Source organism: Agelaius phoeniceus, chromosome 11, assembly GCF_051311805.1.
Source record: "Agelaius phoeniceus isolate bAgePho1 chromosome 11, bAgePho1.hap1, whole genome shotgun sequence".
Lineage (NCBI taxonomy): Eukaryota > Metazoa > Chordata > Aves > Passeriformes > Icteridae > Agelaius > Agelaius phoeniceus.
This window is the reverse complement of record NC_135275.1, coordinates 7,002,359-7,014,579: the sequence shown is the minus strand read 5'-3', so window position 1 is coordinate 7,014,579 and position 12,221 is coordinate 7,002,359. Positions and strand designations below refer to the sequence as shown.

General features: G+C 44.5%; 1 protein-coding gene across 4 annotated transcripts in view; it reads left to right on the top strand.

Annotated features, from left to right (window-relative positions):
- MAPKAPK3 (MAPK activated protein kinase 3) overlaps nt 1–12,221 on the top strand; it is a 49,328-nt gene that overhangs the window by 23,869 nt on the left and 13,238 nt on the right. For all 4 annotated transcript variants that reach the window (XM_077184396.1, XM_077184395.1, XM_054640379.2 and 1 more), the window contains one exon: nt 11,576–11,715. In XM_077184396.1, coding sequence (XP_077040511.1) covers nt 11,576–11,715 — 140 coding nt within the window. The remainder of the gene's footprint in view (nt 1–11,575; nt 11,716–12,221) is intronic.

The window sequence follows — 12,221 nt, the reverse complement described above, 5'->3', positions numbered from 1 at the left end:
GAAGAAACTGAGACTTCAGGACTTGAGTTTTAATGCAGTAAGGTTTGAAAAATGTCTCCAGCTCCTGCAATAGTTGATATCATCATTTAGTATTAAGAAGTGTTTGGAAAGGGATGGGGTTTGATGACCTGGTTGAGCTCGCCCTGCAGAGCTGTGTGATGAGAACAATGTATCACTGTCCTGATGTTCTTTCCCCAGCCCTTCAGGGGTTCTCCTCCCTCAGCCAGAGCAGAGCACTGAGTGTGGAGAAGCCTGTGGTGGGAGAGACACTGGGATGCTCTTTGGGGGTGGTCTCGTGCTGGTTGTGAGCAGCCCTTGTAACTCCCATTAGAGACTAATGGGGGCAGGAGGGTCAAACATGTGTCTGAATTTACAAACAAATGACCCCTCCCTTGGTTATGAAATGGTAAAGATGGATCAAGAGACAGTTTCTAAAGGTTTTCAAAGCAGCCCCTGCTTGGGAAAGTGTTATATGGCCATATATAAATAAACATAAAGCATTTATGGTGATGGGAGAAGGATTAGCCCATGGAAGTTGAAATTACCACCACCTGACAGGTCTTGGACAAAATCCTGCATATTAAGCAGGTGTCATCCAGATCTTCTGAGGTGTGGCATGATGTTCAAAATCTGCAAATTCCCCTTACCCCTGCAGTCTCCACCTGAGGATCTGTCTTCCCAAGCAGAGGGAAGTGCATCATGGCTGAGTGCCTCCTCCCCTTGCCACTGCCTGCTGTGCAGTGTTGGAGCAGCTCAGTGGAGGGAGCAGCAGCTGCATGCTTGGACAATCTGTTTCCCTGTTAGCATGGCTTCAGTGCAGGGATGTTTTCCTGTTCCCCTGGTGGGCCACGTCCAGGAGAATGAGGCTGGATGAACAAACATTGCCTCTGTGAAAGCATCACCACCTCAGGAGTCAGGAACACTTGCATGGGGCAGCTGTTTCCAGGGTATTGATGTTGGTTGGAAGCAGGCAGGTGGCTACTGAGTCTCTTTTCTGTTGCCCCAGCTTTGTCACTCCCTCCTCCCCCTGCCTCAACCCAGACTCTCTCAGACATGCTGACTTGTGGAAGTGAGCCAACATTGCAGTGTACCACAGGCAGCTACTGCTGCAGGGAGAGGAGGGGAAGGACAGTGCCTTAAGAAAGGGAAATGGATATGCTTCAGCTTGGAAAGATGAAAAGGATCTAATTCCTGGAATGATTCTTGTTTTTCATCAGTGCTTTTGCTACATCTCATTTTTCTGACCCCTGTGCAGTCCTCTCAGCATGGTGCTGCTTTAGACGAGACATCAAAACATCAGACTTCCAAATATTCCTGAGATCCTCCTCCTCCTCTTCCTTTTTCATGTACAATCATGAGGCATCCAACACAAGGCAGGAGGAGAGAGGAAATTCTTCAGGAATGGGAAGGAAATGCTCTTGATTTTGGCAATAAAATACCCTTCCATTTAAACTGCTCCTGCTCTGCTCTACCTCTGTGGCATCTGACTGCTTCCTGTCAGCTGGCTGCAGGGAACAGGGACCATTCCTCTCTAACCTCTGTCAAAGAAATGGAACATGGATGTTGGGGAAGGAGCCCTCTGCTCACACCTCTCACTCCACAGTATATCCTAGTACAGGGAAAATCTTTTGAGTAGGCAAAGTGGCTAAAAACTGAAATAAAGTGGGCAGCAAAATGGAAAGATATCCCCTTCCCTCAGGATGACTGGGGAAATAAAGTCTGCTTGCCTGGAGTAGCTGGAGCTGTGCCTCACCAGGAACAGGAGTTCTCAGCTATTGCAGGAGAGTCTCCAGGGCTTGGGTTCTCAGCCAGGCAGGGTGGGAGCCTGGCTGGGCTGGGCAGATGCCAGGTTTGGATGGAGAAGAAGAGGAGCTGTGCTGAGGAGGCTGTGGATTAGGAGGATGGGGCATTTACCTGGTGAGGGGATCTTAATTAATGGTGGCTGCCAGGGTGTTTAAGGTTTCTGAAGGGAAGTGTGAGGGAGTGTATGGCTTTATATGAACTGGCAGATCCCAGCTGTGTTCCAAGAAGTGTTTTCCAGCATTGTGGATATTAAAGAGTACTTCATCAAATAATGAGTTCTGTAAGGCACTAGCTGGTCCAGGAGTGTGCTGTGGGGCTTGAAAGGAAAGTCATGCTGGGTTCTGCTGCCATTGTGACAAAGCAGAGCTGTAACCAGGGGTGGCTGAGCCAGTGCACCCAGCAAAAGCCATCTATGAGAATTGTAACATAAATTACAGTTTTACTGCAGTGTCACTTGCCTGTGTTGATTCCATCTGTTGAATTCCCCCTTCTCCTGGAGTATTTTTCTTTTCTTTCCTTGCCTTTCCTTTGTACTGGTTTACTTAGCTTTAGAACATATATTCAGACAAAATAAGGACAAGAACTCTTGGGAGAACAATCTACTTTTTCTCTTAATGGCTTCCTTTGCATTTCTAGCTCTGCTGAATGCTGCAGAGTTTTGTTTCTGTTCACAGGCACACTATTCTCTGTCATGTCGTGGCTGTACACAATAAGCAGTTCCAGGGATCTTTCTGCCTGGAGGACCATTAAGCTTCCATCCACAGAGCTATGGACTGAGTTGTGCCTTAGAAACAGATTCAGATCTTTGCTTGAAAATGCCGATGGCAGAGCTTGCACAGACACGAGTGTGAAAACGTACAGCAGTGATTTGAAGCACTAAAGAAATCTTACAGATGTCCTTGCTGAAGGCTTTAGGGCTTTGTTTTATTTTTGCAGAGGAGTTAAGTTGCCACAGGTGACAGCTTTTAGGATTGAGTGTTTGATGTTGGGCTGGCCAGAGTCACTCCAGTGAGATTCCCATAACTGGGTCAAATCTCAGTGTCTCTGTGCGAGAGACGTGGAGCTGCTGTCGGTGCCACTGATGTCAGGGACTTAGCAAGTCTTCCCTTAAACAAAGTAGATGAGCCCCATGGAATGGGAGAAGGAAGATTTGAGAGTTTTTCGTTTATTTCAGGGTCCTTTGGATGATTTAGGAGTACTGGAGACAGACGATGCAGTAGGAGAGAGGCACTGCTTGGCCGTGCGACAGAATGCACAAATGTGGGTGTCAAGGAAGAACAGCCCTGTCTGAGAAAGAGCTGGCCTGGGGTGGCACATTGCCAAGGTTTGCATGCATGGATGGCAGCCTGAAATTCATGTGGAAGGGGATGGGAAGTCAGCTAAAAGGGAGTTTAGGTGTGTGGGCAGTGGTATGACAGGACTATCTTTGTTCTGAATTTCTCTGCCAAATGATGGGGCCATGGAGGCCAACAGGGCTGCAGGTGTGGGGGGAAGCTCATTAAGGTGTCAACTGTCCCAAAGTGGGGCTGGTGTTCAGAGAAGGGTGAAAAGACACACACGTGGCAAATGGCCACAGCAGGAATCCAGCAGGCAACCCAAAGAGCCTCTGTCAAGGCCTTCCTGGGAGTTCTTGAGTGATTTATCTTCATGACTGTAGTTACACATGCAAAAACTACAGAGAAAGGCTGGGGGACAGCTCACGTTTCTCTCAGAGCTACTGTTATCTGTGCTTAATGAGATTAAACATGTTCCTCATTTCTGCTTCTACCTTGTTTAGTATTATCACATCTCTGTTAATTTTCATACTCCTGATTAGAGCAAAGGCTAGGAAAGAGAACATCAGACTTAGATCTTCTCAGTGCCTTCTGCCACATCCTGCTCCAGCAAAGCTGTGCCATGACTTACTAATGTTGGTACCATTGCCCTGCTGTCCCACACAGCAGTACAGGTGATTTTCACGGCAGTTAGAACTGAAATTAGAGCACTCAGAATAAAATCTATATTTGCTCTTTCCCCTTCTTTGTGTGGAAAACGTGTGTAGAATGTCACTACTAGTTAGGTATGCTGTAAAGGAGTTTTGGTTTATTAAAGAAAAACAGAGGTATAAGACAAAAATATAGCAAAATATAACAGAAATGGCATGGGATAACATTACTGGGAGCAGGGGGCATTAGGGATGGTTTAAATGGAGCTTAAGAACTGTGGCTGTCAGTACAGCATGGACAAGCATGTGAGAGAGAGGGTCAGGCAGGTCCAGCCCATTTCATGGCCACAAACAGTGCTGGTGTATTCTGGAGGTATTGCTGCATCAGTCATTGCACAGAAGAACATCAAAGGTAAGGAAATACAACTGGCACTTCAGCAAGTAGAGTTTTTTGTGATGACCAAGTTTTAAGTGATCCTTTATTTGCTTTGATTCAAGGCATAAAGATCTTAGACATTTGGAAGATCAAAACTGTAGTCTTGAATTTACTTTAGTGTTCTATGAATAGCTAAAGTCACAGCAGAGGGAAAGTTTGATTGGCTGAAGATGTGAGGAAGTGCCACAGTGTTTTGTACTGCTGCAATTTTCTTACACAGCAAAGTTTCACAAGCAAGGTTCATTCATTTTGCTCAGCCAAGGATTGAGTTGTATAAATTACTGAAGCCAAGTCAGCTGACTCCTTGTTATCAGAATTTATGAACTCATGGCTGGCAGGAGTGAAGTTTGTGTTGAGGGGTGGGTTTGGTTTTTTTCTGGGTTTTTTTTCCTCTTTTTTCCTTTCCCTTTTCAAAGGCAAACCTTGTATCAGACACTTGAGTAAAATTACAAGCTAAGAAATGTCATAATTTTCAGCTGGGATTTTAGATTTCTTTTTCTTCAATTTGGAAATTTAGGAAGAGTGAAAATAGTGGCAGAGCTAGAGATTATTTTATTTTAATCACAGATTAGCATGTCTGGGTTTTGGAAAGGGCTTTACAGCAGGTCTCCCCATCTGCTGAATATTGACTGCAGGTGTTGAATGCAGTTGTCAGTGCTGGCTAAACAGCATTTTGTGGTAGAAATTGCCATCAGGAGAAGGTAGAGAGAGGAGCTGATTTTTAGGCATTGTTGTATAAACAAGTGTTGTAGGATGTTCCTGTTTGGTAGCAGCATGTTAGTAGCTGTTGGTGATTTACTTTTCTTCTAACATCCATTTGCAGTGTTTTGAATACAACAGAAGCCACATGCAGCTGGTTTGTAGCCTGTCACAACTGAGAATAGCTGGAATTTTACAGTGCCAGTAGGAACATTTTTCCATCCACACAGAAGAAGCACAGTATTAAAATACAAAGTAAAATTATGGTTCTAGCAAAATACATAGCATGCTTTTTATTTAAATCTCTATATACCCCATGGTATTGAATGTACAGTTGCATATGTTTGGCACTGCAGTTCAAATGCATTCATGTAAGATTATCAGAGTATTAGCAAAGTCACTTTTCTTTGTGGGCATTTTGGCTCATTTTTGTGCTTCCTTTTATGTCAACCTCACATGTGCAAGGGGATACCTTTGAAATGTATCCTGGCCCCCAACCTTGCCATTTCAGCTTCATTCCCTAACGTTTATGAGCAAAGACAGCTGACCTTTGCAGAGTGAATGGCTAGTTGCATGTGTAATTAGAGCATTAATAGTGCTATGTCTCATTTATTTACCTCAGGTTCTAGAGTCATAGCGAGTGCCTGGTGGTGACTCGAGTACTGCTACAATAATAAAATTCAGAAACCACACCAAAGTTATTTTTGAGAGACCTGGTTGATTCACTGCAGGAGAGAGGCTTGGAGCAAAATAATATTTATGTGGTGTGTGCTCTCTGGGGATGGAGAAACAAGAGTGAGCAAAGTTCTTCAGCAGACTTGCTGTACATCCAGTGCTCAAACTCTTAGAAAAAAAAAAAAAAGAAAAATCTCTCTATTAAACTGTTCTTTTCCTCTTTGTCCATTCCACTCTTTTCTCCTGTTTTCCCTTTCCAACACGTGTGTAAGGAATTTGAAGTGGGGTGTGTCAGCAGGGAGCTGATTTCAGCGTGGCTCTGACTCCACGTGCAGAGAATCCTCCCTGAGTCCTTTGCACTTTGGCTTGTGCTGGCAAGGCCCCAGAGATCTGCTGCACTTCTGCCATTTCCAGGAGGAGCTGAGTAGAGACTGGAAGAGTGGAGGGAAGAGGTGGGTAGAGAAAGGCCCTGCAGTGCAGGCAGTACAGCCCTGACACTCAGTAGGTGAGGCAAAGAATTCGATACACAGGCAGGAGTGATGGAAAATTGTGCTGCTGTTCCTATTATTAGCTTCAGAAGCCCACCTTTGGGACTGGCTGTCTGTCTGAGCCCCAGGGAGAGGCCAGGGAATGCCAGCTTGGCCAGCTCTGCAGGAATTAGTATGACAGTTTGTTTCAAGGAAGCCTCCAAACAGGTTTCATTTCCAACAGCCTAAGCTGGGTTTGGAATAACAGCAGAAAAGTGAAAGGTTTATAGATGACCCTCTACCTGTGTCTGCCCTGGTTTTAGCCCTTAGACTGATGCTTCAGTACTAAATAATTCCAGCAGAAGTGTGTTGTATTGCTTCATTTTAAGGAACAGAATGGGTGCTTTCTTGGAGGTTTGCAGGAGTGGATTCCCACTTGCTGCCATTGCAGGCACACTTGTGGCTCGTGCTGTAAGTCCACTGACAGCACTGCTGATGTGTGAGGAAGGAAACCTTGATCATTTCAATCCCTTGAGTGCTCTAACACAAAGGATGGCTTTATCCCTTCTGAAGAGACCTAGAAACAGATAAAGATTTTTAACACTGAATTAAAAGATGTATTGGAAATAATCAGGATGTAATAAAAGACAAAACATCCAAAGCCATACTAATAGCTCTTTTTTCTTTCATTTTTTTCTTTTTTTCCCCCCTTTTCTTTTAGTAGCATAGGGGAAGGAGGGGATAAAAGAAACATTATCCAAGCCTCTTTTTGCCATCTACCCCTCTTGAATAAAGAATGACTGGAAGAACTGCTCTGCTGCAAATGGTGTCAGGTTCTGTGCATCAGTGTGAATTCAGTTGCCAAGGGTTATTTGTAGCACTCAGCATTTTTGTAACAGCCACACACAAAGAGGAAAGCAAGTAAAAAGCCCCTACATTTAGCCCATTAGACCTTTTATTTCCCAGCTAGAGACATAAATAAGCTAGATATAAGTGCCTATATGTCAGTATTGCATGCTGAGGAGCCTTAGCACTGAAAATTTCTGCAGGTTCCATTTCTGTTTTAATAATGGGAAGCCTTCCTGTGAGGAAGATAGCAGAGATTATAAAACTGATTGTCTTGTGAAGGAGAGTTCAGATTCTGAAATTGGTGCATATAAGAAAGACATGGTTGCAGTGTCAGATGCTGCTTTGTTGTAGCACATGGAGTAGATGAGAACTGAGCCTGTAACACTTGTAATAGGAGCACAGAGCCTGTTTGGAACTAGGAAGAGCTGCTGAAGTTTAAAATAAATAAAAAAGCATAGTGGAGGTCTTAATCTCCTATGTAGGGAGCAGACAGCAGGTCTGACAGGAATCTGTGTAATCTGGCAGTGCATATTAAAGAGCAAGTCACTGAGAAGGGGTTGTTTCCTGTCCTCAGCCTGTTCCCTACCCAGGCCCATGGATATCTTCCTCTCAGTTGTTACAGTTTCAGAGTCCAGAAGATCATTTGCCACTCCCTGGAGCCCTGAGGTTATTTCCTGTATAGATCAGACCATTAAGGTATGAGGACTCCTGTTGTCCTTCCTTGTGTATACCACACTGAATCAATGGAAAAGCTATTAGAAGATACTGTGTTTCTTTTTTCTTTTTTTCTTTTTCTTTCTTTTTTTCTTTTTTTTTTTTTCTTTTTTCTTTTTTTCTTTTTCTCAAGAAATTCTGCAGTTTAGAATTTGTTTGGCAGGTGCTCCCCAACCCCAGCTAGGCCAATGCCCCAGAATAACAGTTCAGGCCTTTCTGCACTGTCCTGGCCCTGAACTGGCAGCACATCCTGGAGTTTCTGCTGGCATCTGCCCTCTTGTTCCTCAGGAACAGCCTGAACATTCCCACTGTGCTGCTCTTTTCCCTCTTCAGCTTTTTCAGATATTGAGGACAGTTGTGTGGATCACACCCTGTACTTTCTTACCTTCCATCCATCACCCCATTTTTGGTGACCTCCCTGGTTCATCTGCTGCTTTTAGGCAGTGCTTTGGTGATGCTGAGCTCCAGCCAAACTCCACTTTTGTGCTGAGCAGCTCCTGGTGCAAACTGTCTTGTCTGACCACACACTCATGGAGTTGTGCAAAGGCTGCTGTGTTTTTTGTCTCATGAGAAACTGGGAGATGGAGCATTATTTCTCTAGGGTTTGTGTGCTTTTGAAATTGGGCTGGTTCATGATCCTGCCCACAGCCTGTCGTGACATGCTGTGACTCAGCTGAACCCTGAGGGAGCTTTAGGGCAGGACTGGGGGCTCCTGTGGGCAAAGCTGCTCTTCCCTCAAACCAGCAGCACTGGAAAACTGATCTGAAGTTCTGGGTTTGTTCACAACTGCCTCTGCACTTTAGTACAATATCAGGGAACCTGGTTGAAGTCTTATCAAGGCTATTTTAGCAATAGAAGTACAGTCACTCTTTGGGCTCAGGAAGATGGCAAAATATCCATTTGGGTTCTTTGCAAGTTTGTGATATTTAATCACAAGTCTAAAATTTTAGACTGTGTATCTAAATCATCATCTAAATTTTGCAGAAATTGGTGCTTTCAACCCTACACAGCTTTCATTTTACAAGTGTCTGTGTCTCTAAAATGTCTTAAAAGGTACAGTTCTGCCTTCCAGTTTTAGACATAAAGAGAAGATTTAATTTATTTTTGAAGTTCAGAAGGAGAAATCCAAAGGTTAACGGTTGGTGTATCAGATGTTACTTGGTATGTGTGTGTGCTCTTTATTTTTGAATTTCCCTTTCTCTGCTCCTCCAGGTGTCATCTTGACATGAGTGCATTCAATCTTGGCACAAAAAGTGTACAAAACTTACTTGAAGTGTGGAGAAAAGAAACTGTAACATCCTTGTGTGCATCCAAATGCTTGTAAAAGCTTTTCAGAGAGGGAGAATTGAATTCTTTGAAACAGTTTTCATAAGCACTTGGTACAGACCTGAAAAATAGCATCTCTGTGCACTGTGCGAGCACAGTAGACACAGGTGATAGTGCAGTTACATTAGTATAGAGAATGGGAATGTCTGATCAGTAGCACAGGATAGAGGAGAAGCTTTTGGAAGCATCCTGCTCAGAAGTGGCTTTAATCCAGTAATATCCAAACAATGAACACTGGAAGGCCTGGTTAGTCCTGAGGGTGTTTGGGCTTTATTGTGGCACATGTAATTTAATGAACTTTTGAAGAGACCTCTAGGCAACAGCCCAAACTCAGAAGGGCAGAGGGGAAAATTCTGGTGGACAGTCCTAGTGAGCTAGAGCACAGTGGCTGTGAAGGAAAGGCTGCTGAATGGGCTGATGGCTGAAAGAAGCAAAGCAAGCACCCTTGGACTCACTAGCGAGCTCTTTGTCCAAATTGGAGCCATCTCTCTCTTTAGGAAGTTATTTCTGTTGGAAATGAGGCCAGAGGCAGGCTGGAGCAGGAAGGAAGAGGCAGACAGTGATCCCCAAGGGCATGCTCTGGGTGCACAATGAGAGCCCTGCAGAAGGAGCTTGGCTGCCAGGGCACTGCCCTTGGCCAGAGAGCTCCTGCAGCCCCTGCTCTGCTGGAAATCTGGAGCTGTGCAGGAGCTTTGGGGCCAGGGTGGGCTCAGTGCAGCTGCACACTCAGCTGCAGGGCCAACTGCCCTCCTGAGCCCACTTGTCCCCTCCTGTAGCCTTCCTGTGCTTCACAGAAAAACAAAAATGTGCCCTCAGCAGAGGAGCACTTGTCACCCTTTTCCTGTTCCTGTTCTGGAAGAGAAGCATTTACCCTCCTTCCAGTCATTCCCAAGCACTTCCCCAGCATTGTACAAAGGGCTACAGACCTTTCCTGCCATGTTTCTTTGTCTACTCTGCTGAAAGGGATGCTGAAGCACCAAACAAATGTAAGATTTTTTCCCCCAGTGATGTAAATTGTCTTTACCGAAGTCAATAAAGAAAACAGAATTTGCATCTTCCTTCCTGTGACCTTTCAAATACGTGTTTGCCTGTGTTGAAGGTGCCTGTGACACCATTTGTGGTTTAACTTGGCTATTGGATGGGAGCAGTTTCTTGCTCTGATTCATAGGTCCCTAATGACAGGTTATATGTTAATTCTTGTTTTCAGCAATTATCATGCACTTGTGTTTTCACTGGAACCTAATAGCAAATGTGAGTTGAAAGAGCTTCAGGCTAAGGCCTAATAGTCATCAATGATACTTTTTACTTGCCTGTCTGAAAACAGTTGTTGTGAGCCTTTTCTAACATAAATATATCAGAGGTAGTTGTTCTTTGCTTGTTTTTTATTCTGTTTCACTACATTTAACAATGCTTTATATAGCATCAGTTTTGTTGCTGCTCCATCATCACCATGGTTATTACCATAGGGCATACCATATCCAACTCAGATCACAGCTGCACCGTGCAGGAGCTGTACAAATGTGCAGTAAAGGGGGTGTCTGTCACAAAGTGTTAGTGCTGTCTGGAGAGCTGAGGCAGAGAGGAGCAGGCACAATTCAGCCATGTGCCCCCACTGCACAAAGCTCACTTGTGGTGCTGGGTACTGAGCAGTGCTTCAGACAGCAGGGGACACACCTCTTGTGCAGAGGTTGCAGGATCAGGAAGGAAGAGCTCTTGCTGCCCTTCTAGACATCAGTGCCTTTAAAATAAACTGGCCTTGTGTGTGACATAAAAAAGTTCAGGCATCTTGATAGCCAAAGGTCTCTTTCTTACCTTGGTGGGGTCAGAAGTGTGTGTAATATTTAAGAAGCACATTCAGAGTCACTGTAAAAGTCCTCATTGTTTCAAATCTCACTTAACTTACAGGATTTGCACTGCACCCACCTGGAAGTCTCTTCTCCCAGCAGCTGGGGGAAGGTGGGGGAGTTATTGTCCTTAGCAGGGGGATTCTATGTTTAAAAGTCTTGCAAACACATAAGAAAAATTTGCTGGTTTCCATCCAGAAGGGGGTAAGATAGACCTGTCTCCATCTCAGGTTCAAAATCCCTCCTTGTGGTGGTGTTCACAGGGGTCCCAGGATGAGGGAAGAGACAAGAATGTTGACTCCATGTTTCAGAAGGCTTGATTTATTATTTTATTATATATATTATATTAAAACTATACTAAAAGAACAGAAGAAAGGATTTCATCAGAAGGCTGGCTAAGAATAGAAAAGAATGATAACAAAGGTTTGTGACTGACTGTGATTGGCTGACTGTGATTGGCCATTGATTAGAAACAACCACATGAGACCAATCACAGATCCACCTATTGCATTCCACAGCAGCAGATAACCATTGTTTGCATTTTGTTCCTGAGGCCTCTCAGCTTCTCAGGAGAAAAAATCCTAAGGAAAGGATTTTTCAGAAATATCATGGCTACACCTCCTCACTGTCATTCAAGGCCCTTCCAGCTCTAAGGACCAATTGTTTGTGTATTCCTCAGTCTGACAAGCTGGACAGCCCAGAGAAGGTGAAAATGTCATGATGGGTTCTCATCCTGTGGCTGGGGAAGGTTTTCTCATGGGGAGCTCATCTCTGAGGCTGGTGCCACTTGCAGCAGCACTGTGGTGCCTGGCTGACTTTGCTCTGTCTTTCTCCACAGCTCCTGTACGACAACCCCAAGGCACGTCAGGAGGTCGAGTATCACTGGAGAGCCTCGGGCTGCCCTCACATTGTCCATGTGCTGGATGTGTATGAGAACATCCACAATGGCAAGAGATGCCTGCTCATTGTCATGGAATGGTAGGGACCAGCAGCAGCCCCTCACAGGCACTGCCTTTGGAGGGATGAAGGGAGGAGGAGAATGTCTTGGCTCAGGTGGCAGCTGGGAGATTTCTCAGCAGCACAATTTTGGTTTGCACAGGAAATCTCTTGTTCCCTTTATGGAACTGATAAGGAAATCAGTGCAGCTGCTCCAGCCATCCTGGAAGAATGGGGAACCTTTACCAGAAAATAAATTTTCATTGTGCTCCATAGCAATTGTCCTCATTAAAGCTGACTGATTAATACACCTTTGAAAGATGTCTCTACCAATACATTCTGCTTTGGTTGTGATCAGCTTCCAAGTTCAGATGTAAATCCAATAATCCAGTGAGATCTGTCTTGTCATAACTACTTTGACTCTAACCTTCCCTATTCTCTCCCTAGTCTCCAATACTACAGTTATTGTCCTTTTCACTGAGGACAAATTAATAATTATTTTAGATGTCTTTGCTTCTTTCTTTTTCCTCCTCTCCACCCTTTACATG